We start from the raw sequence: 26,443 nt of genomic DNA, 5'->3' as shown, positions 1-26,443 counted from the left end.
TGTGATTTTGGATTAGGCAGACTTCTTAGATAAAATACAACCTATAAAAGAAAAAAACATTAATAAACTAGATAGATTTTATCAAAACTTAAAACTTCTTTTTAAAAGACAGATACTAAAGATACATACTGAGAGGAAATATTTGTAAAACATACATCTGATAAAGGATTAATATCAAGGATATATAAATAATAATAACAAAAAGACAAAAAAACTAATAAAAAAAGAATAAAATATTAGAATAGGCACTTCACTGAAGATACAGATGACAAATAAGCCTGTAAGATGCTCAACATCATTAGCCATTAGGAAAGCGCAAAATAAAACCATGATGAGATACCACTACACACTATTACAAAACCATACAACACAAAGTGCTGGCAAGGATACAGAACTATAACTCTTATATATGGCTGGTGGGTAAGTAAAATGGTATCGCAATTTTGGAAAACGGTTTGGCAGTTTCTTACAAAGTTAAACAGAATAAGTGTTTACCACACAACCCAGCAATTCCATTTCTAGGTATTTAACCAAGAGATGTCACACAAAACCGTGTATGATTGCAGCTTTATTCATAATGGCCAAAAACCCAGAAACAATCCAAATGTCCGTCAACTTGTGAACAGACAAACAAATTGTTGTAGGCCCATATATCTGAACACTGCTCAGCAATAAAAAGGAATGAACTATTGCTACATGCAACAACATGGATAAATATTAAAAGTATTATGGTAAGTGAAAGAAGCCATATCCAAAAGGCCACATACCATATGATTCTATTTATATCCTGGAAAGGCAAAATCACAGCAACAGAAATCAGACTGGTAGTTGTCAGGGGTTGGGGAAAGGACTGACTACAGAGGGGCCTGCAGAAACTTCTGGGGGTAATGAAAATGTTCTGTATCTCAATTGTGGTGGTGGTTTTGTACATTTGTAAAAACTCATCCAAATGCATACCTAGAAAAGTTTCTGTAAATAAATTACACCACAATAAATCTGGCTTTTTAAAAAATGCATTTCAAACCAATAGCAATGAGAACAATACAAGACATAATTTACGAAATGCGGTCAATCTGTACCAAGAAGCAAATTAATGGTCTTAACTGCTTTCATTATTAAACGGGAAAAATAAAAATGAATGTACCAAGGACTTGAAAAAGATAAGATAGCAAAGCTTCCGGCAAGTCTAATCAAGAAAAAGGGGATATATAGGCCGGGCGTGGTGGCTCATGCCTGTAATTCTAGCACTTTAGGGAGGCCGAGGCAGGTGGATCACCTGAGGTCTGGAGTTCAAAACCAGCCTGGCCAACAGGGTGAAACCCTGTCTCTACTAAAAATACAAAAATTAGCTAAGCAGGGTGGCTCATGCCTATAATCCCAGCTACTTGAGAGGCTGAGGCAGGAGAATCGCTTGAACCCTGGAGGCAGAGGTTGCAGTGAGCCGAGATTGTGCCACTGCACTCCAGCCTGGGCAACACAGTGAGACTCTGTCTCAAAGAAAAAAAAAGAAAGAAAGAAAGAAGAAAAAGGAAAAAGGGATATAAACACAAATGTACAAGATAAAAAAAATTTTTAAATCAAAGATATTAGAAGTTATAAAGACTCTTTATGCTGATACTAATGAATTTGAGAAGTAAATTAAATGGGAAACAAATGACCAAAACTGATTGCAGAAGAGGTAAAAAACTGACAGGACAATAACATGTAGTGATTGGAAATGTTCTCAAAACAACTATCGCTGGAAAAAGTTCTAGATTCAGATAAATTTATGGTACTTTTAAAGTTGTATCTTCAGAAACAGAAAATTCTGTTATACTTCTTAACCACTCCAGAGTATAGAAAGAGAAACTTCCCAGTTCATTTTAAGACAGCACAACCCCAACCCTACAATCTGTCAAAGTATTCAAAAAGGAAAAACTAAAGAATAAACTTACCTTTCATATAACTTACAGCTACCCTTAAAAAAGCATTTATTTGTATGTGCCAGACACCACATTATATATTGCTTTACTCAAATATCTTACATGGCAATCCTGTATTTCCCTAGTTTATTTGAATTTCTGTGTTTCCTTAAAACCTTTCTCTTTGCCTCCTCCATTTTTAACCATACCTAATTACCATGTTTCCTAATTACCTAACAAAACAAAACCCAAAAAAATCCATCACAAGAGATTTTCTGTAACTTTTTACCACAATACCTACTCATTCACCTACATTAGGCTTCTTAAGGTCTTCCTTCCTATTCTATGTGAACTAGAGAAAGCCTATCTACTTCTACACTGGATCCCTTCCAGTCTCACCCACTCAAGGCCATTGCTGTTGCAATTCTTCCCCTCTACCAGGTCATTTCCATCAATAAAAAACAAGTTTACTCCTCCCAGGATAAAAACAAACAAACAGCATACCCTTTAGCAATACCATATCATTTCTCTGCTCCCTTGAGGGCAGAATTCCTTTTTTTTTTTTTTTTTTTTGAGACAGAGTTTTGCTCTTGTTGCCAGGCTGGAGTGCAATGGCGCGATCTAGGCTCACCGCAACCTCCGCTTCCTGGATTCAAGCGATTCTCCTGCCTCAGCCTCCCAAAGTAGCTGGGATTACAGGCATGCGCCATCACGCCCAGCTAATTTTGTATTTTTAGTGGAGACAAGGTTTCTCCATGTTTGTCAGCCTGGTCTTGAACTCTACCCACCTCGGCTTCCCAAAGTGCTGGGATTACAGGCATGAGCCACCACGCCCGGCCCAGAATTCCTCTTAAAACGTTTTCTACAGTAGGCACTCAATATTCATGGGTTCCGCATCCACTGATTCAACCAAATCCAGATCAAAAGTATTCGAAATAATAATAAAAAAGAATAATACAAATAAAAAAACAACATAATACAACTATTTACTTAAGATTACATTGTATTAGGTATTATAAGTAATCTAGAGAAGGGTCGGTCCTGGAACCAATCTCCAGCGGATACTGAGGGACCAATGCATATTCACTGCCTTAAATCTCCCTCCTGTTTTCCTGCAGAATCCACTCTAGTCAGTCTTTTACCCACAACGTTGCAGCAAAATTGCTCTCTTAAGGTTATCAATGACTTCATATTGCCAAACGCAAAGGTGAACTATCAGTCCTTATCTTGGCGAATATGGCTGCAGTAGCTCTCATGGTAGATCAAGGTCTTCTCCCTATAAAATACTATTCTGACTTACGTATCACTGGCCACTCCTTTTCAGGCCCCTTTGCTGGTTGTTTCTCAGTTCATCATTCCCTAAATCTTCTCTAGCCATATTGTCTCCCTAGTTGAGTCATCCAGTCTCATGGCTTCAAATACCATCTATAAACTGACAACTCTCATATTTATAACCTCAGCTGGATCTGTCCACTAAACTCCAGGCATATGTCCTTGACATCTCCACCTGGATGTCTGACATTTTACAGTTTATATACTCAGAAGTAAACTCTTGACTTCAAGAAATGAGTCTCCCAGAGTCTTGCCCATTCCAAGTAAATCACAATTGCATTTGTTGATGGTAAAAAGCTTAGAGCCACCTTTCTTTCTCTACACTATGCCAGGAAATACATCAGCTCTAGCCTTTAAAATATATCCAAACTATTACCACTTCTCACTACCACCCCAACTACCTTGGTTCAGGTAACCACATATTTTCTAATTCGATTATTTGTAACTGCCTCTTAAATGTTCTCCTGGCTTCTGCCTTTGGGCCCCTACAACCTAGTCTCAATATAGCTAAGCCAGAGATAATCTTTTAGAACTTAAGTCAGATAATGTCCTCTGCTCAGAATCTTCCAGAGGCAATCTATCTCATGTAGAGTAAAAAGCTAAAGTCCTTAAGAAGGACTCAAAGGCCCTAAATGCCTATTCTTCCGTACCATCACCTAACATCACCTCCTACTAATCTCCTCTATTAACAGTCACACTGACCTCACACTCATGAATGTTCTCATTTCAGGGCCTTTTGGCTTTTCTCCTACTGATAATACCCTTCCTTCAGGGGCCCACAAAATTGACATTCCCTTCTTTAGGTCTTTGCACAAATGTCAACTTCGCAGTGAGGGTTTCCCTAACCAGCCTACTTAAAACTGCAACCTCCACCTTCCATATTCACTAATCTTCTTCCTGACTTAAGTTTTCTTGGCAGCATTTATCACTGTCTGACATCTCTGCCTAGCGGAAGCAAATGCAAATCTCTACAGGAATGTACTTTTTGGTCTGAGCCTCAAAGAATTCCCACACATACTTCTCCAAGAATAATGACTAGTTCAAAGTGAAAAACAATCAGGTATACAAGGAAAAAGGGTATAGAAATAGAGAGCAGAGACAAATCTGCAGACTTTAGATAAACTGAAAAAATAATTATTGAACTAAAACATATATAAGAAGAAATTACTGAGAACTTAGCACAAAGAGATAGAAAATAGAAAACAAGATAAGGAACATGAGGGATTAACGGGAGAAGGGTTATCATACATTTAATAGGAGGTCCAGAAGAAAAGGTGAGAAAAAGAGACAGTGGCAATATCTGAAGAAATTACAAGTAACAATTTCCCAGAATTGCTGAAAGACATCAATCTTCTGATTCAAGAAATCAAACATAGTCTAGACAGTTAAAAACAAATTCGCAACTAGACATTTCATAGTGAAACTACAGAAAATCAAGTCAAAGAGAACAATTTTAAAGCAAAAAAAAAAAAAAAAAACACAACCCTCCCAAGAGTTTTACTATTTTTCAGTGGCAATAAAGAAAACCAGTAGACAGCAGAATGGTATCCTCAATGCCCTGGGAATTCTATCCCAAGAAAGCATCTTTCAAGATTGAGGACAAAATGAAAGCACTTTCAGGCAAGCAAATATTGAGAGGGTTTACCACCACAGACTCTCACTCAAGCACCTTCCGAAGGCAGAAGGAAAAGTAACTAGGAAATAGCTGAGATGCAAGAAGAGCAAAGACAGTGGAAGGTGCAAATGAACAATGAATTCCCTAAACAATAACAAAACTGTATCAGAAAAAATAGTTTAATTATATTTTATTTAACTTGTATTTTAATTATACAAGACAATAATACATAAAAGTGTAGAGTGATGAAAATGGCATTCAAATGTGTTCAAAGGACTTTTAGCAGAATTAACTTTCGACTGATAAAAATGACTATGAGTTATATTTTCATTTCTAGGATAACAACTAAAAGAATATTTAACAACACTGTATACTTCCAGACTAGTCAAGTCAAATGGAATGGTAAGATATCAAAAATAATCAATACAGAAAGAAACACCCCTCTCCTCCAAAGAGTGAAAAGGAACAGGGGAGACAGAGAGAAAACACAAAATAAAATGGTAGATTTAAACTCAAATGTGTGACAAATCACAGTAAATCAGATGAATCAAATGCTCCATCTGAAAATGACAAAGACTGCCAGGCTGCATTAAAAATAATCCAATTAGTCCAGGCATGGTGGCTCACACCTGTAATCTCAGCACTTTCGGAGGCTGAGGCGGGTGGATTGCTTGAGGTCAAGAGTTCAGGACCAGCCTGGGCAACATGATGATGATTCTCTACTAAAAATACAAAAATTAGCTGGGTGTGGTGGCACACACCTGTAGTCCCAGCTGCTTGGGAAGCTGAGGTGGGAGGATGGCTTGAACCCTGGAGGCAGAGGTTGCAGTAAGCCAAGACTGCACCACTGCACTCCAGCCTGGGTGACAGAGCAAAATTCTGTCTCAAAAAAACCCAAAAAACCTCCAATTAAATGCTGTTTATAAGAAACATGTGAAACATAAAGATATATAAAGATTGAAACTAAAAAGATGGTAAACAACCTATCATGTCAACATATGTAAAAGAAAACTAAAGTAGTGATATTAATATCAGACGAAATAGACTAGGGCAAGAGACACATTTAAGGCACCTAAAATAAGTGGAAAGATACAACATGTTCATGCACTGGAAGACAATATTATAAAGTTACCAATTTCTTACAAACTAATCTTTATATTCAGTGTAATCCCAATCAAACTGTTAAATTTGACAAGCTGATTCTGAAATTTATATAGAATTGTCAAGGACCAACAAAGTATGAGTATTCCAAATATATAAAAAATAACTACGAATCAACAGAAAAATAGGCAAGAGACCTGAATAGCCATGTCATAAGAGAAAATCCAAATGGTCAATAAACATATTAAAAAGGTGTTCAATTTCTTTAATAATCAAGGAGCTACACATAAAAAGTACAACTTCTAAACTGGTAAAAAACGTAAGTGTGATAATTCTATGTGTTGGTACAGATGTGATTAATGGACGCCCTCATACACAGCAGGAATGTAAACTGGTTCATTGACTTTGGAAAATAGTTTGACATCATCTGTTAAAACTGAAGATACGCATTTTCTATAAGTCAGAAATTTCATTCCCAGGTATACACTCTAAAGAAATTTGCATGTGTGCACTGGGAGACAAACAGAAGAATGTTCTGCACTGTTTGCAATAGGCCCATGCGTAAATAACCCATCGAGAGCAAATAAACTGTGATACATTCATACAATGGGATAGTACATTACAATTAAACGGGAAAGACATGGATGAGTCTCACCAGTGTAATGCTGAGCAAAAGAAACAAAAACAAAGCTAAACAGTATTCTTTAGGAAGACATGTGAAGAAGGTAAAAGAAGAGCAAAGAAATTATTATCATGAAAGTCAAAATAGTGGTTTGCTTTTGGAAGGTGTAAAGTTTCAACCAGGAAGGACCACGCAAGGGAAGGAGGCAGGGTTCTGTGATCCTGTAATGTTCTATTTCTAGCTGGATGGTAGTTGCATGGGTTTTCGCTTAAAAGTATTTAAAATATTTATACATTTTACATACTTTTCTCACTTAAAGGTATTTAAACTATTTATATATTTTACATACTTTTCTGTATGTATGATCTATCTCACAATAAGAAAAAAATGAGAAGGAATAATACTGTGCTTCTCACTCATCTTTCTAAATAACTGGGTTTTGGTTCTTTGCACAAATTCTCTAAAATGACTAAAGTGGCTGGGCACATTCTCTTCTTGGAAAGATAGCATTATTTAGTAGAAAAAGCAGTAAGACTAGGGATCAGAGGACGGAAGCTCTCTTAATTAAATTCTTAATTTACTTCTCTTAAGATGCTCTCTTAAGCATATTAAGTCTCTCTGAACCCTAACTGCTTATCTATTAAATGCAGATTTAACAACTGCCCTTATCTTGGGATATCTGTGACTATCAAATCATAATATAGTAAATTAAAAGATGTTTAGAAAACAGCAAACAAACAAACAGAAAAACAAACACAGCAGTTTAGTTTTAATAATCTGAAATTCAAAGATTTTTAATCCACTGGAATCATCATGAAGCTAAGAGATAAAAACTACCGTTCCATTTTAAATAGCATTATTTGCAAAATGGTGTTATTTCTATCGGTAATGGGTAAACAAACAGGGTTCTATTTTGAGAAAAAAATAAACATAAAATATTAATTTAACCTAACAGATGGTAACAGATGGTGTCAAAGATGTCACATTAAAAGTCTAAAGAGTGAGATCTGCTCTTCTGTTTACAAAAGAAGACTTAAGAATGTCTTCAGCTCTCCAGGAAGAGAGAAATATATTTCCCAAGTTGCCCATCCAGCCCTACCTCCATTACAGATAACATTCAGCCCCTAAATTTTTCTCCCCAAATTGACTGAAAAATACGAGAATAAAAAAACCAAACCAATGTAATTGGGCTTCTCAATTAGCCTTAGTGCCACTATGGGAAAATGAACAAGCAACTGAGTGGCAAGTTTCACTGACTAAAACAAACATTGAAGTATAGAAGTTTTATGTATTTATTGTGCCAATTATAAAATAACTGCCACAAACATCAACAATGCTTTTAGAAGTTTTTCATATTCAACCACTTAGAAGATGACAAAGACAATATAAAAATGCAAAACATTTTACTATATTATAATGTTATATTATTTTTTCTATATAAAATGTTACAAGTTCTACATACCTGAATATTCTCCCTACTCCAAGTATGTGGTGTTTTATTAGCAAGTAATTTCAGATCTTGAATAGCAAGTCTCTTTACTGCCTTCCTGGGATCATTCTTCAAATACTGCAACAGAAGCTGAATCTATAAAGGAAATAAGTCACTCCATAAACAATACTGTAACTGAAATGATCATTAGAAATGCAGTGTAGTTTAGTGAAACTTATAAAGGGACAGGACTCACTTCAAATCAGAGCCCTGTCACTCATTAGCTATGTGCCCACATTTGGGCCTCTTTCTCCATGTTTGTAAAATACTACCATTTAACTTTAAAGTTTTAGCACAGGCCCTGGCATTTAACAGATACTCAATCCTTTCTTTTTTTTTTTTTTTATACGGCCAACTTCACACCCAGCCATGTACCCCATAACATCTCATTTTCCTCAAGGGCTCCCAACAATCAGTACTGTGAACAGAGAGAATAAAAAAGCAAGCAAAAGCAAATTAATCTGACCTTTATTAGAGAAAAGAACTTTAATGTCCTCAAGACTCGTGGGCCACTTTCTTATTTCTAATCATATATTTAATATGTAAGTTTACCAAAGATAGGCAGTTTAAAGAAAATTGAAATTACCTGCTTAGGTGTATCAACCAAAGATGAAGCTGCAAGCAGAGTGAAAGTGTGCAAAGACACAATCACCATTTTGGTGGACGGATAGGATGTGACCAGCTGTTGTAAAAGCTGACGAGCACTGGAAGCCAAGATTGCATCATGGTGCATGTGCTGTAGAATGGGTATCAATTTTAGCTTCAAGTCTACTGGTGTTGCTAAACCTAGACACAAAAAGAATTCTCAAGGTATTTGTGATCATCATCCTTAATAGTATTCCAGATTTAAAAGCTGTGACTCAATTAGCAAAATTGCACTTGAAAAACACAGTATACTAATATATTTATAACATTAAAGATTATACTAGAACCAATTGATAAATTCAATATTTTTTCCGAAGTATTTATCTTGACATTAACTTTTCAATGATTATAAAACTACATGCTGATAATAAAAACTGCCTTTAAAAAGCACAGTAGAAAGCAAAGTCATATTTGCTGCCTATTTCCTCTCATTATCATAGTAAAAAAATTATACATACACATATACATATATATACACAAACACACACACTTGATGGCTACAGTCTGATTATACTTATGATTTTAATTATTTCCTTCAACAACTAAATCAGAATCAGGATGTGAATAAACTGTGTGTAGAATGGTTTTGAAGTCCTCTGAACTTTGTGTAGTAAATGCCTTTCTTTATTGCATACATGACTGCATCCATGAAGACTAACCCTAATCCACGTTTTCCTGTCAACAGTGGAGCGAAACCAACAAATCTTTTCTCTATGGCATGGCTTTGTGGTCATGGTGAACACAAATTTCTCAGTCATAATGTACCACATACACGCCACAAGCTAACTATACTCTGCGTATTGCTGGCTTTTCCATGGTGAAATAATTGTGGGTATGAACGTAAGACAGCATTTCAACGTCCAACAGTTGCGTACGTCAATAAACTCCTTTGCTAGATGGCCTCTACTTGGGTTTGCCAGAGGGAAAAGAATGAGATCAGAGTATTCCCTGCTTTCCTCTCTGCAGGGTCACATCATGCTCATGTTATTACTTTGTTCCTTAAGGTTCTGAATGCACTTGCCACTGCTGACCATTCTATCTTTGAAACTCACTCCTAATGGCTTTGGCTCTTCCACTTTTACTGTTTTCTGACCTCTTTCTCTGGCTGTTCCTTCTTAATCTCCTTTGTAGTCTCCTTGTCTGTCTACGCTTTAATTTCTGATATTCCCATAGGTTGGTAATAAATTCTCTTCTCATTCTATGTGCTTTCCCTGAGTGAGCTGATATAATCCCATGGTTTCCATTATCGGCTAAATGTGAAAGGCTGCCACCCATTCGTCCTCCTGCCCCGACGTCAGGTGCATGTACCTCATTATCTTCTGGTCATCTGCACTAGGAGGTCTCAGAAGCATTTTGTATTAATAGGGCCCAAAGAGAACTGATCTTCACCTTGAAACTGCCCCTCCAAAAATATTCCTGTCTCAGTAAATCACATCATTATAGGTTCTTAGACCCTGGAGTCTTTCTTATTAGTGAAAGAAGGATTCTCTCACATCCCATTTCCAAATGTATTAGCAAATCTTATTGGTTCTAACTTCAAAATAAAACCCAAACTGACTCTTTCTACCTCCGTTGTTACCATGCCGATCCATTTCCACTACCATCTCTTGACTAAATTATTGCAAGTCTCCTAAGTATTCTCCCTGCTTAGGCCTTTCCCCATGGCAGACTCCACTCTTATATCCCCCTCTTTCCTCCACTGCAAGTTTATTCTCAACCCAGTACTCAGAGGGATCTTTGTGTTTACAGGCATCTTTACTAAAGATTTAGGGAGGCTCGGAGATTTTACTTGGCAGAAACAAAAGTGGCTTAAAACCAAATGTCAGGATTCTGTTCCTAAAACTCCTCTTTCATTTCCATATCTTGGGTTCCAATTTTCCTCCACCCACACTCCTGTGTTTTCCTCTGCCTCTCTCTCCTGCTAATTCCTGTTCTTTCAGATTTTTTTAAGATAAAATTTAAGGAACAATAAGGTAATGAATCTTAAGTGTACAGATTAATGTATTTCTACATATGTATATTCCCATATAACTGCCATCAGATACACAGAATACTCCAGCATCCTAGAAGGCTCACCTGTATAGCTTTCATCAACTCCCTTGCTATCTACCCTTTGTTTGGGTTTAACCAATGGAGATCCCAGCAGGAGTTGCAGAGAAGAATGAGGTCAGGGTATTTATTCCCTGGTTCTCTCACTGCAGGGTCACATCGTGCTCCTGGAGGTTAGCTTCTCAAAGTGGCCCTCCTGACATGATACCAATTTTCTAGTAACCTCTCTTTAACCTGTACCCTTAGAGGTATGGTAAAAGCTATTACGGGCTCAAGAACTACATTATCCCCTATAGTATACCCTGACCATGCCTTTGTGAATGGTTCCTTTATTACACCTTCCTTGAGTTATCTTAATTCAAATGTGCCACCTGTTTCCTGCTGAGATCTTGTCTGATGCAGCAGGCAACTGATAAAATCCTGCTCAATGAATAAGTGATGCTTCCTTCTAATGTCATAAGGATACTTTTCTGCAGGAAAGCCCTTTTGCTAACGGTGGAAGAAAAAACACAAAGGAATAAAGGGGAACACAACAAAGCTCATTCACTGTATCTTGGTCTTTAAGTGATTTTTATTATTTATGCAAGTGAGCAAGTTCTCTTTAATTTTAATTTGAAGGACAATTTAAATGCATGCAAAATATAACTACACTAAGCAATTCATGCCTTAGAAGGGCACAGTAGCATAGTGGTTAAAAGCATCGGCCTCAAAGCCAAACTGTAAGTTATCAGCTTTTTTACTGTGAACCAATCATTCAGCTTTAGTGTGGCTCTATTTCCTTTCCTGTAAAACGAACATAATAGTATTACCTATCCAAGGCTGCCACGTTGCACAATTCAAAGGAATGCTCTTTATAAGAATATAAACAAAGTGGTGTTCTCTAGAGTCAGGCAATGCTGTAGCCCAAGAGCTCCCTTTTACAACTGTTAGGATAAATAGGGGTATGACACGTGTATTAACCCTATGGGAGCTCTTGGGCTCCCATAATGACTGTTGTAAGGATAAATAGGGTTAATACACATGACTTATGGTATAAGAGACTGGAAAACCAGGGCTTTGTAGTCTATGGTAAGGAATCTGGATTTGATTCTAAATGCAACTGGAAGACACTGGAGGGACATTAGCAGAGAGTTCCAGAGCTCCTAATAATATTAGCCTTTCTCACACAGAGCAGTCTTCCCTAAACTAATCATGCCCCCCATAAGTATGCTTTGGTGAATGATGGACCACATGACAGACGGTGGTCCCATACGATTATAATGGAGCTGAAAAATTCCTAGTAACTTCATAGACCCTGTAGTCATTGTAACACCACAGTGCAATATATTACCTTTTCTACCTCAGATATACAAATCATTTTGTTACAATTGCCTATGGGTATTCAGCACAGTTACATGTTGTAGGCTTAGAGCCTAGGAACAATAGGCTATACCATACAGCCTAAGTGTACAGTTGGCTATACCATTTAGGTTTATTTAAGTACACTCTATGAAGTTCAAACAACAAAACTGCCTAAGGACCCATTTCTCACACAGGATCCCCATTGTTAAGCAATGCAAGACTATATCTGCATGGCTCACTCCTTTCTCTCCTTCATGTCTCACTCAAGTATCATCTCATCAGAGACTGTCTCTGATCAATATATACAAAAAAGTCCCTTCTCTGATCAATATATATAAAACAGATAAGTCCCTTATCTTACCCCACCAACCACTTACTTTTGAGACTCTCTATCCTTCTTCTCTCACTTTTTCACCATAGCACCAGAAATGTCATAGGCACATTTGTCTATTCCCACACACCCCACCCCTGACTAGAGTGTAGGTTAGATGGGGGTAAGGACTTTGTTTTGCTCATTCCTGTATCCTCAGCATTTAGAAAAGTTTGGGCAAATAGAAGATACTTAATAAATATTATTTGAATGTATGGTGACTAGCAAATAATAAGTACTTAATTAGTGTTAGCAACTATTATAAATCTCATTAAGTCACTTCATAATACTAAATGAAGAATACATACCTTGAATCATTTCACTGATTTTGTTACAGATTCCTACAGCAAAATCCCTTTGGAAAAAGAGAACAGAGAACAGAAAAAACTTTGATACCAAAAAATTACATTTGCTTATATTTTCTAAGGACTTAAAAGAAATAAAACACAATTAGCGCAGAAGAAATACAATATTCCAAACTGCAACTAATATTCCAAGGTCAGGTGCTCGGGTTAGGGGAGGTGGTAAGAAACACAACTAAAACAAAAACTCCAGCACCAAATGGGCTATGCCAACACTGCTCTAAAGCAGCTCACTTAGGCCATTACCACAATACAGTGTTATTTTTTCATAACACTAACAAGCATCTGAAATTATTTTGTGTTTATATAACAACAGGGCCTGACCTTTTTCACTCCTATATTTCTGGAACTTAGAAAAGTGTCTGAACATGGTGGATATTCAGTAAGTATTTCTTTAATAACCATATAAAGACTTCTTATAACAACTTAGAGTTTAAAAATCTGTTACAGACCTTTAGGGCTAAGAAACTGCAAACTAGGAGACTGCAGGTTTTTTGTGTGTAATAATATTTTTAAAATTCTTTTTAAAATAACATTTTAAAAATTCTTAATGTCAACATTTAAATATAGTGAGCCCGAATAGAATAATCTGGTTTTTCAGATTATCCCCTCTCCTTTGCCAAAAACCTGAGCACTGGGCATCCATTCCTGCACTGTTAACAATAGGCTGGTGCCATGGGGCACTTTAGATGCAGTGGACATGCTTCAGTTCACCACAGTTGCCACTAGGGGACATTGCTCTCACTGACAATGTTCACCTGGCCCCTGAAAGCACGTGAGTTTGTAACTCCTGCTTTGCCACCCAGGGACTAGCAATTTAGAATAAAACAAATGTGGTTATGGTAGGAGATTGGGGGTGGGGGGGAGGGGGCGGAGAACAGGATTAAATAAATTCTAAAGGTCTTATTTGGCTTGGCTTGTTACTCTGATTTAATATCCAAAACTGATCAATACAGATACTAGAAAAAAAATCCATCAGTACTGACCAAGATATGTGATCTCAAGCCAGGTCATTATTTCCGGGAGAAGATATGAACACTGATATCAAAAATATAAGTCTTGTCAGCTGGCCACAGTAGCTCACACCTGTAATCCCAGCAATTTGGGATTGCTGAGGTGAGAGGATCACTTGAGTCCAGAAGTTCGAGGCTGCAGTGAGCCATGATTGCGCCACTGCATTCCAGCCTAGGTGACAGAGACTCATTTGGTATTTTTTAATAAATTAGAAGTATATCATATTGAAGCATGGTATATTAAAAACTGTTTCTACATAAACTGCTAATTTAGATGTTTAATCATCATTTCCACAAGTGAAGAATCTTGCTGTTTCTCTTACTTGGTCTTAATCATTTTCCAAAACCAGTAATTACGCAGAGTGAAATAAAATTAGCTTCTAATAAGAACACAAGAGAAAAACTGAACTAAAAGTGATTCTCATATATAAAATTTAATCACTAAACTACAAATTTATCATCCAAATTTAGAAACTAAATTTAGAAAACTATTTTTGGAAGCACTGGAAGTATATATTTAATCTGACAGACTATGAAGCACTGACACCTTGGCAGTGGTAATCAGATGATAATTATTCCCTAGGCACAACTCCTAATCAATAAAAGTACAGTCATGTGCAGCATAACAACGTTTTGGTCAACAACAAACCACATATTGACAGTGGCCTCAAGAGATTATAACAGAGCTGAAAAATTCATATTGGCCAGAGATGTCTTGATGTCTGACCCTGTGCAGGTCTAGGTTAATGTATGTGTCTCTGTGTCTTTTCTTTGAGGGGTCTCACTATGTTGCCTAGGCTGGTCTTGAACTCCTGAGCTCAAGTGATACCCCGGCCTCAGCCTCCCAAGTAGCTGGAATTACAGGTGTGAGACACTGTGCCCAGCTATGTCTTAATTTTAACAAAAAAAGCTTATAGAATAAGGATATAAAGAAAGTATGTTTATACAGCTGTATGTTTGTATTTTAAGCTAAGTGTTATTATAAGAGAGTCAAAAAGTTAAAAGAAATTAAGACTTTACAAAGTTAAAAAGTTATAGTAAGGTAAGGTTAATTTATTATTGAAGGAAGAAAAACTTCAAAAATAAATTTAGTGAAGCCTAAGTGTACAGTGTTTAGGAAGTCTACAGTAATATACAGTAATGTCCTAGGCTTTCACATTCATTTATCACTCACTCACTGATCACCCAGAGCAAATTCCAGTCCTGCAAGCTCCATTCATGGTAAGTGCCCTATACAGGAATACCATTTTTATCTTTTATGCCGTATTTTTACTGAGCCTTTTCTATGTTTAGATATACATATACTTACCACTGTGTTCCAACTGCCTACAGTATTCAGTACAGAAACATGCTATACAGGTTTACAGCCTGGGGCAACAGGCTATACCATATAACCTAGGTGTATAGTAGGTTATACCATCTAGATTTGTGTAAGTCCTCTACAATGTTTGCACAATGATGAAATTTCCTAACAATGCATTTCTCAGAATGTAACCTCATAGTTAAGAGACGTGTGACTGAAATTTTTAAAAGTCCTCTCAATACCAACGACTCTCTCAATGAGGGAAAAAAATGCTTATTTTCAAAGGCACAAATAGGAACTGTACTTATTCAGGTATTTCTGATCATCAATTACTGCTGCATCTATTTATTAATTTTGATCTGTGAAATTAAAAATTATATGCTTTCTATTATCTACTTCTTCAGTAAGAATTCCTGGAACTCTGAAGGTTTGATAAGAATAGCTGAAGGGGCCGGGCACAGTGGCTCACGCCTGTAATTCCAGCACTTTGGGAAGCCAAGGCAGGTGGATCACCTGAGGTCAGGAGTTCAAGATGAGCCTGGCCAACGTGCTGAAACCCCATCTTTACTAAAAATACAAAAATTAGCTGGGCATGGTGGCAAGCGCCTGTAATCCCAGCTACTTGGGAGGCTGAGGCAGAAGAATCACTTGAACCTGGGAGATGGAGGTTGCTGTGACCCCAGATTGCGCCACTGTACTCCAGCCCGGATGACAAGAGTGAAACTCCATCTCAAAAAAAAAAAAAAAAAAAAAAAAGCTTAAGAGGAGGGTAGGCAAATACTATTTTTTAAATTTTAAAAAAATTTATCCTCTCCCTCCCCCTCCCCCTCCCCCTCTCCCCACGGTCTCCCTCTGATGCCGAGCCAAGGCTGGACTGTGCTGCCGCCATCTCGGCTCACTGCAACCTCCCTGCCTGATTCTCCTGCCTCAGCCTGCCGAGTGCCTGGGATTGCAGGCGCGCGCCGCCACGCCTGACTGGTTTTTGTATTTTTTGGTGGAGACGGGGTTTCGCTGTGTTGGCCGGGCTGGTATCCAGCTCCTGACCGCGAGTTATCTGCCCGCCTGGGCCTCCCGAGGTGCCGGGATTGCAGACGGAGTCTCGCTCACTCAGTGCTCAATCTTGCCCAGGCTGGAGTGCAGTGGTGTGATCTCGGCTCGCTACAACCTCCACCGCCCAGCCGCCTGCCTTGGCCTCCCAAAGTGCCGAGATTGCAGCCTGTGCCCGGCCGCCACCCTGTCTGGGAAGTGAGGAGCGTCTCTGCCTGGCCGCCCATCATCTGGGATGTGAGGAGCCCCTCTGTCCGGCCGCCCAGTCTGGGAAGTGAGGAGCGCCTCTTCCCAGCCGCCATCCCGTCTAGGAAGTGAGGAGCGTCTCTGCCCGGCCGCCCATTGTCTGAGATGTGGGGAGTGCCTCTGCCCCACCGCCCCGTCTGGGATGTGGGGAGCACCTCTGCCCGGCCGCAACCCCATCTGGGATCTGAGGAGTGTCTCTGCCCAACCGCCACCCCGTCTGGGAGGTGAGGAGCGTCTCTGCCCGGCCGCCCCATCTGAGAAGTGAGGAGCCCTTCCGCCCGGCAGCCGCCCCGTCTGGGAAGTGAGGAGTGCCTCTGCCCGGCAGCCACCCCATCCGAGAGGTGGGGGACAGCCCCCGCCCGGCAGCCGCCCCACTTGGGAGGGAGGTGGGGGGCAGCCCCCGCCCGGCCAGCCGCCCCGTCCGGGAGGGAGGTGGGGGGCAGCCCCCGCCCGGCCAGCCGCCCCGTCCGGGAGGGAGGTGGGGGGCAGCCCCCGCCCGGCCAGCCGCCCCGTCCGGGAGGGAGGTAGGGGGCAGCCCCCGCCCGGCCAGCCGCCCCGTCCGGGAGGGAGGTGGGGGGCAGCCCCCGCCCGGCCAGCTGCCCCGTCCGGGAGGGAGGTGGGGGGCAGCCCCCGCCCGGCCAGCCGCCCCGTCCGGGAGGGAGGTGGGGGGCAGCCCCTGCCCAGCCACCCCGTCTGGGAAGTGAGGAGCCCCTCTGCCCAGCTGCCACTCAGTCTGGGAGGTGTACCCAACAGCTCATTGAGAACGGGCCATGATGACGATGGGGGTTTTGTTGAATAGAAAAGGGGGAAATGTGGGGAAAAGAAAGAGAGATCAGATTGTTACTGTGTCTGTGTAGAAAGAAGTAGACATAGGAGACTCCATTTTGTTCTGTACTAAGAAAAATTCTTCTGCCTTGGGATGCTGTTAATCTATAACCTTACCCCCAACCCCTTGCTCTCTGAAACATATGCTGTGTCCACTCACGGTTAAATGGATTAAGGGCGGTGCAAGATGTGTTTTGTTAAACAGATGCTTGAAGGCAGCATACTCGTTAAGAGTCATCACCACTCCCTAATCTCAAGTACCCAGGGACACAAACACTGCGGAAGGCTGCAGGGTCCTCTGCCTAGGAAAACCACAGACCCTTGTTCACATGTTTATCTGCTGACCTTCCCTCCACTATTGTCCTATGACCCTGCCAAATCCCTCTCACCCAAGAATGATCAATAAATACTAAAAAAAAAAAAAAAAAAAAAGTTAACTTTTCGGGATTCAATTAAAAAAAAAAATTTATTCTTCACCTGGTTATAAAACTGGAACTTGTTCATGCCAAGATATAGAGATATAGAGAAATTTATAAAAAGAAAATAAAAATTATATACCATCTTACCAAGATTTTGATATATATCCTTCTAGTCTTTTTTTCTATTGCATAAATACAAATATTACGGCTTTTATTTTTTTTAAACAAATCTGTTACATTATATAAGCTATTGGGGTTTTTTAAAACAAACCTGTTATATTATATAACCTATTATATAACCTGCTTCCAAATATGTTTCTAAAAACATTGGTTTTAAGCTGTTACCGTATTCTATTGTATGATCATAATTTATCTAAGCTCAATGGAAGAAATTTAGGTTGCTTCTCATTTCTTTTGTTGTTACAAGTAACACTACAACTAGCATCCATACAAATAATTATCAGTACATATTGCTGTTATCTTAGGATAAATTCTAGAAGTGAATTTCCTGGGTCAAAGGGATGTACTTGTTTAAGGCTTTTCATATATATTACCAAAATGCACCCCAGAAGGCAATGCTACTTTTCCTGTCAGTCAGGGAGATATTGTATTTTCTTTTACAGAAGAGAAGCCAATCAAACATAGTAATAAAACCATGGTCAACATTTAATCCTCCTGCCCAAAACAAAATACTGTTCTGTAAAACAACAGTGTAGGACATGACATTCTGAATAAGTTAAAATTGGTTTTAATTCAAGTTATTGTCTTTGCCAAACTGTGGACAGCTCTAATGCAAAACAAATTAACATTAGAAGACAGTAAGTAAGCAATTTAGTATTACAGATCTACATGTCTGGGAGAAGCTCCTCAGTCAACAAAGCTTCTGCTACCCAATGAAGCCTTCTCCACCTAATCTATGCTGATCCTGTCCTTCTGGAAACTCGTTTCATTTACACAATTAATGCCAACATTTGTACTTACATTTTCCATTTAATGAATTTAAGTCTTGTTTCCCCAACATAAGGTAAACCTTCTTGGAAAACATACCTTGTCATTTACACTTTCCTGTATCTCTCAGTGTTTATATAAGTTGATCAGTTTTTCCTTCAAAAATTTTTCTTGGGAAGCCAAATTACTAAAAGGGATGTACTTTTGTAAGCTTACTTTGACTGTGCAGAGAAGTTTGCAGCAGCAAAAACAGCAGCTTCAACTTCTACATTATCATGTGAATCTAAACTCTGACGAATACTATGATGAGCATTCTTCCTCTCAGGAATTATTGATGCCAGACTTCCCAACATCCTACAGAAAAAGAGAAACCCAAGAAGATCGGGCATAAAATAAAGTCAAGGTCAGAAAAGTAAGAGGCAAGGCAAAGTCAGATTATCAAAACTAAAGTTTATAGGTAATTCTATGTAACTCCAGTTAATAAAGCATAACTTTAGAAATCCATGACTCAAATTTTAAATGCTTTTACATATTTCAATATGTCAGAAAAATTAAAATGGCCTATCTAAAAAGCAAAATTTTTAACAATCACCTTGAAGTACATCCCAGGTACCAAACAGCCCAGGAAGGAAACTTCTGAATTATTAAAGCATCAAAATATCAATTTTCCAATGTTGCATAAAGAAGTCCATTTCAGCAAAGCATTAAGAATACAACATTTTTGCTGTTAAGCAGATACACAAAGTAAAAAAAAGTAAGAGCTCCCAATCTTTTTTTCCCACATCAGTAAATATTGGTATGATGATTTTCAAATGTCCTCAAGATCAAGAAAGCAGTGGTTGAGGACGCCCCTGGGGCTCACACCAGAATCAACAACGGTGCAGAAGGTAAAGCTTGGAAAACACAGTCTACTTTATAATAAAATTATACATTTAGAAAGGAAAAAAATCTATTGTTTGTGGTATAAACTACAGAAAGTAGTTTGAAAAATCCTTTCAGCAGAAAGGCATACATTTTAGAAATTTGCAAAACACTGCAGTAAACAAAACCTACAATGTTCCTACAATGACAACCTTCTTCAAAGTCAACATCCTAAATAACCTTCCAATGTGACATGTAATCACCTAATTATTCCCTGTAATTACACTCAATTAAGTAGTACTGTTCCTAGTACTGTTAAAAATAAGTAATACTGTTAGTAGCAAGAAACTAAAATGGACTAAATATGTAATTTATATTTAATTTGAAGGTTTTGGAATTATACATCTTTCAAAAGAAATAACAAATGACTATTAATCTATTATACCAGAAAAGATTAGACTAGGCTAATACTGACACATTTAATGACTTATTCCCACTGCTTCTGGCTTAATTTTTCTCTTCCTACTTGAGTACCTCCTTCTAGAATGTTTACAAAACAGGTCCTATATGGCAAACCTCCTAAGGCCTTGTGTGCCTGAGAATCTTTTTATTTTACTACTCTTTTAAATGAAAACTGGATTAGATATAAAATTCTTAGCTCAATTTTCCTTTAATACTTATTGCATCAAGTGTTACTGTAGAAAAATCTGATTTCAATCTAATTTTTTTTCCTTTAAAGTGATCCTTCTTTTTGGAAGCTTTCTAGAGATCGCTGGCTTTATTGATAACCACAGTGCTTAAAAAAAGAATTGAGGCAAAAGTCAATTGCCATGACTTAGAGAAGGGCAAGCATGGAAAATGATTAACATTCAAATATTAATCCACATTCTTATCAAAATATTCAGGCTAGCTCTAAATTATTTATGAAATTCATTCCACCAGTTAAATTCTATTCTTCTCTATTATCTTTTGATTAAAAAAAAAAACCATGTTTGTGAAAACCAATTCAAACATTACCAAAAAAAGCCAAATGGAAAAGCCTCTTGTAATCTATAACCCAAAGACTCTACCATAAATAATCACTGTTAACAGTATATATTCCTCTAGATTTTTTTCTGAGCCTATATAAACATATATATTAATATTAACTAGCAAAATGAGTTAATAAAATGGATACTATTTGACTACTTTTTAAAACTTAATATCTTTCTATGTCAGTATATATAGACTCACAACTCACTTTACTCTTTAAAAGTTATACAGTAGTTCACCAATAGCTATTTCCATGTCAATTTTTCCCCAATTTTTCATTCTACAAAAATGATACTATAATCATCTATATACATATATTCACCAACTTTTAAAAATGATTCATTTAAAAATTTTCTATAGGTATATTTGCTGAAGTAAAGGGTAAAAATACCTTAAATTTAAATTCTGGGCCAGGTGCAGTGGCTCACGCCTGTAATCCCAACAATATGGGAGGCCGAAGCGGGCAGATCACCTGAGGTCAGGAGTTCGAGACCAGCCTGGCCAACACGGTGAAATGCTGTCTCTACTAAAAGTAAAAAAAGATAGTTGAGTGTGGTGGCGGGCACCTACAATCCCAGCTACTCGGGAGGCTGAGGCAGGAGAATTGCCTGAACCCAGCAGGCAGAGGTTGCAGTGAGCCAAGATCACGCCACTGCACTCCAGCCTGGGTGACAGAGCAAGACTCCATCTCAATAAATAAATAAATTAATTAATTCGATTGAATATAGCTTTCAAAAGATGAAAATCAATGAACTGACTTTAAAATATCACATATTACTCACAATTTAATCACTCAAAAGGCAAAGAAATGACAAAAGCACTAAATTCTGAACAAGAAGGAAGAACTGATTCCTGGTGTGGAAAAAAGGACACTCAGGGAAGATGTGACATCCCAGACTTCCTGGTTAAAAAGAAGACTGTCTGGGCAGGCTAGGTCAAAAATGAACCCTATAATTTAGGAAAGTGAATTTCAAAAGATATAAAAAGTTATAGATATGATACTATAAATGGCAGAGCTAAAAAGAGAATATGGTTCAAGCTGGATATAAGGCTTACAAAATGAAATTCTAACAAATAAATTTGTTTAAATATGCCAAGAAAGAAAAGAAAAAGCTAAAGAAACTATAGTGGTTATATCTGATGTTCTCCAATGAAATCAAATATGATTTATCACATTAAAAATGATCACATAATCAAGGAAGAATATAGAAAACTGAAAGAAAACATTAAGTACAAGGGCAGGAACACGAAGTTCAAAATGTGCTGAGGCTAAGCTATATTGAGATCCACCAAGTTATTTGATCAGAACACCTATCTACATAGAGATGCATTTCAAACACAAGTTAGGCAACAATTTATAACCAAAACAGTTAACACAGATGTTAACTAAAAAGCATTTGCGGACTGGGATAGTTATCACAGTTTTGCCTTGACTCTTAGTCAAAAAAACATAAACAACTCCTAATACTCAAAATGAAAAATGTAAATACACTGCCTTTTTTGTACATAATTACAGTTCAAATAATCTCATAGTGAATTATTATAATACGGTATATACCGGAGGGTGATGGCTCTTGCCACAGGATCATTACTATGAATCACAGAAAAAATTCTCTTCACAAATTCATCCACATTTAGAATCTTCTCCAAATGTTTCTCACTTTGTTGGGTAACTTTAAGAACACATAGCCTCAGGAAATTATTTCTAGAAAAACCAGAAATAAAATAAATTAGGTCACTTTAGAAAGTAATATTTAATTAGGAACCAAAGCAACACTAATAATATTAAATTTTAGCAACACACAAATATTTTTCAATCTTAACATTATTTGTTTAATTACTAAAAGAGTTAAAGTCTGTACTTTAGGTGGACATTAAGCATAAGCAGTGAGCTATGCTACGGTCTTGCTGCAAGACACCAAAATGGCAGTGACACAAGGAGAAGACCTAGAGCAGAACTAAATCTCCTCAAACTATATTATAACCAAGGCCAGGAAATCAGACGGTCTTTCTCTTCTCTTAGGCTTATTCCACAACTTCTTTTCTCCTTCCAGTGTGGTATTGTGTGCATATGAGCACGAGTGCATGGAGAATGGCAGAAAGCAGCAGAAGATGGAATGGTCGGGGGAGAAAAAGCAAATAGGCATGTATTCAGTGCTTACATGTTTCAGGTACTTCACAGACATGCACCTCATGCTAAAAAATAAATTATTAAATTAAATCAGAAACTTCTCAAAAACAATCTGTACAAAGACACAGATTTTCCTGAAGTACACAGTAAAATATTAAGGTTGTCTTAATTTTATTCTGTTCTCCAAAGAAATAAGTATTGTCTAAATTATACTCTTCATTTTGCTTTAAATGTCATTAAATCTCACACTGATGTGCTGCACACAGTCATGTGTGTCCACTAATGGTAACTAACCAGGTGGAAGTCCTAAAAGGCAAAAAGAAAAAGACCACAATATAAAACAAGAAATATGAACAAAGTACTTTAGGACATCGAGAATTTAAAAAGACTTACCCAACTCTGAAAACATCAGCTAACTTTAGGAATGCAGAATTGATAAGAATAGGGAATGGATACTTCTGAAAAAGTCTGGGAAAGCGAACAACTGCTTCACACTGTTCACCAAGTTTGCCAGATCTCAGGCCTATGGAAAAAAAAAAAGCACAGAGAGGGAAGAACAGTTTGCATATTTGTGGCTACAAAGCAAAAATAGCAAATATAATTTACTAGATAGTAAAGAAATAATCATTCTTAAGAAGCAGGTAAAGTATAATTCATTACCCTTTTAAAAGTAAAAATGGTATATTGAAATAGTAATCTGGAAATCGCTACTTTTAGATACATAATAATGAAAAAAATTTTTTTAAAGGTAAGAGTTAAGAATATTCAAAGCCATAAAATAAATCTCAACACATTTAAAAGGACTGAAATCATACAACATATGTTTTCTGACCACATGGAATTAAATTAGAAATAAGAAAAAAAAAAAGCACGTTTAACCCATAGGTGGCTCATGCTTGTAATCTCAACACTTTGGAAGGCTGGGAAAAGAAGGACTGCTTGAGCTCAGGAGTTCATGACCAGCCTGAACAACATGGTAAGACCTCATCTCTTAAAAAAAAAAAAAAAAATCCAAATGTGGTTGTGTGTGCCTGTGGACCCAGCTACTGAGGAGGCTGAGGTGGACGAATCACTTGAGCCTGGGAGGTTGAAGCTGCAGTGAGCTGTGATTGTGTCACGGTGCTCCAGCCTGGGCAGCAGTGCAAGACCCCATCTCAAAAAAAGTTTTTTAATAACAAATAAATAAATAACCCACAGCTGAAAGAAGAAATTAGAAAAATATTTTGAACTGAATGAAAATAAAAGCACAATCTATGGGATGCAACTAGAGTAGTGCTTCAAGGAACATTTATAACATTGAAGGTTTATATTAAGAAAGAAGAAAGTTCTCAAATCAATGATCTAACAAAGGTACCAACATAATTCAATGTGGAAACAATAATCTTTGAAACATGTGATTCTGGAAAAACTAGATAAGCATAAGCAAAAAGAATCAACCTCCACCCTTAACTTGCATCATACACAAAAATTAACTCAAAATGAACCACAGACCTCAGTGTAAGAGCTAAAATTATAAACTATGTAGAAGAAGACATAAAGACAATTTTTATGAGCTTAGGTTAGGCAAAGAATTCTTAGATAAAACAAAAGGCATAAACCATAAAATAAAAAAGTGCTAAGTTAAATTCCATCAAAATTTAAAACTTCTGCTCTTCAAAAGACACTGTTAAGAAGATGAAAAGACAACCACATGCTGAAAGAAAACATTTACAAAACACATATGTGATAAAGGACTTCATCCACAGTTGTTGTAATTCCATAATACAAACCAACTTTTTAAATGGACAAGAATTGAAATTTCATTGAGGAAGAAATATGCATGGCAAATATAAGCACATGAACAGATACTCAACAGTGTCATCAGGGAAATGACAATTTAAAACTCCAATAAGATACCATTACACATTCACTAGAATGGCAAAAACTTTAAAAAGACCAACAATGTCAAGTGCTAATGAGGATATGGGATAACTATAACTCTCATACCTTGTTAGTGGGAATGTAAAACTGTACAGCTCTTTTGACAACCCTCTGGCTCTTTCCTTTACTTTTCATTTTTCTTTTATTTTAGATTCAGGGGGTACATGTGCAAGTTTGCTAATGGGTATACTGTGAGACGCTGAAGTCTGGGGTACGAATGATCCCATTACCCAGGTAGTGAGCATAGTACCCAATAAGCAGTTTTTCAACTCCTCCCCTCTCCCTCCCTTCCTCCCTACTTTTAAGAGTCCCCAGTGTCTACTGTTCCTCTCTTTATGTCCATGTGTACCCAATGCTTAGCTCCCACTTATAAGTGAGAACCTACAGTATTTGGTTTTCTGTTCCTACATTAATCTGCTTAGGGTAATGGCCTCCAGCTGCATCCATGTTGCTGCAAAAGACATGTTTTCATTCTTTTTTATGGCTGCATAGTATTCCATGGTGTATATGTACCATGTTTTCTTTATCCAATCCATGATTGACAGGCATCTGGGTTGATTCCACATCTTTGCTATTGTTAACAGTGCTGGGATAAACATATAAGTACATGTGTCTTTTGGGCAGAATGATTTATTTTCCTTTGGGTATATATCCAGTAATGGGATTACTGGGTTGAATGGCAGTTCTAAGTTCTTTGAGAAATCTCCAAACTGCTTTCTACACTGGCTGAACTAATTTATATTCCCACCAACAGTGTATATATAAGCATTCCCTTTTCTTCACAGCCTCACAGCATGTTATTTTTTGATTTTTCAATAATAGCCATTTTGACTGGTGTGAGATGGTATCTTACTATGGTTTTAATTTACATTTCTCTGATGATTACTGAAGCTGAGCATTTTTTTCATGTTTGTTGACTGCTTGTATGTCTTCTTTTGAGAATGCTTTTTCATGTCCTTTGCCCACTTTTTAATAGGGTTATTTGGTTTTTGCTTGTTAAGTTCCTTATAGACTCTAGATATTACACCTTTGTCACATGCATAGTTTGCAAATATTTTCTCCCATTCTGTAGGCTGTTTACTCTGTTGATAGTTTCTTTTGCTGTGCAGATGCTCTTCTGCTTAATTAGGTCCCACTTGTCCATTTTTGGTTTTGTCGCAATTGCTTTTGAGGATTTAGTCACAAATTCTTTCCCAATGCTGATTTTCTTCTAGGATTCTTACAGTTTGAGGTCTTACATTTGAATATTTAATCCACCTTGAGTTAATTTTTGTATATGGTGAAAGGTAGGGGTCCAGTTTCATTCTTCTGCATAGGACTAGCCAGCTATCCCTGTACCATTTATTGCATAGGGAGTCCTTTTCCCATTGCTTATTTTTATCGACTTTGTTGAAGATCAGATGGCTGCAGGTGTGCAGCTTTATCTCTGGGTTCTCTATTCTGCTGTCTATGTGACTGTGTGTGTACCAGTACCATGCTGTTTTGGTTACTGTGGCCTTACAAAATAGTTTGAAATTGGGTAATGTGATGCCTTCAGTTTTGTTAGTTTGCTTAGGATTGGTTTGGCTATTTACGCTCTTTTTTGGTTCCATATGAATTTTAGAAGAGTTTTTTTTTTCTAATTCTGTGAAAAATCATGTTGATAGTTTGATAGTAATAGCACTCTGTAGATTGCTTTGGCAGTTTGGCCATTTTAATGATATTGATTCTTCCAATCCATGAGCATGGAATGTTTTTCCATTTGCGTCACCTAAGATTCCTTTTGGTAGTGTTTTGTAGTTCTCCTTGTAGAGATCTTTCACCTCCTTGGTTAGATGTATTCCTAGGCATTTTATTTTTTGTTTGGTCTTTCTTAATGCAGGTAAACATAC

The 26,443-nt window shown here is 37.6% G+C and overlaps 1 protein-coding gene across 3 annotated transcripts in view; it reads right to left on the bottom strand.

The window, feature by feature from the left end:
- INTS7 (integrator complex subunit 7) overlaps positions 1 to 26,443 on the bottom strand; it is a 95,239-nt gene that overhangs the window by 57,604 nt on the left and 11,192 nt on the right. For all 3 annotated transcript variants that reach the window (XM_024351534.3, XM_063790699.1, NM_001280517.1), the window contains 6 exon segments: positions 23,046 to 23,175; positions 22,080 to 22,226; positions 18,845 to 18,982; positions 12,774 to 12,820; positions 8,647 to 8,846; positions 8,034 to 8,156 (listed from right to left, as the gene is read on the bottom strand). In XM_024351534.3, coding sequence (XP_024207302.1) covers positions 8,034 to 8,156; positions 8,647 to 8,846; positions 12,774 to 12,820; positions 18,845 to 18,982; positions 22,080 to 22,226; positions 23,046 to 23,175 — 785 coding nt within the window.

The sequence above is a fragment of the Pan troglodytes genome, chromosome 1 (assembly GCF_028858775.2).
Source record: "Pan troglodytes isolate AG18354 chromosome 1, NHGRI_mPanTro3-v2.0_pri, whole genome shotgun sequence".
NCBI lineage: Eukaryota > Metazoa > Chordata > Mammalia > Primates > Hominidae > Pan > Pan troglodytes.
Note: the sequence above shows the minus strand (reverse complement) of the source record. Positions and strands in the feature narration are given on the sequence as shown.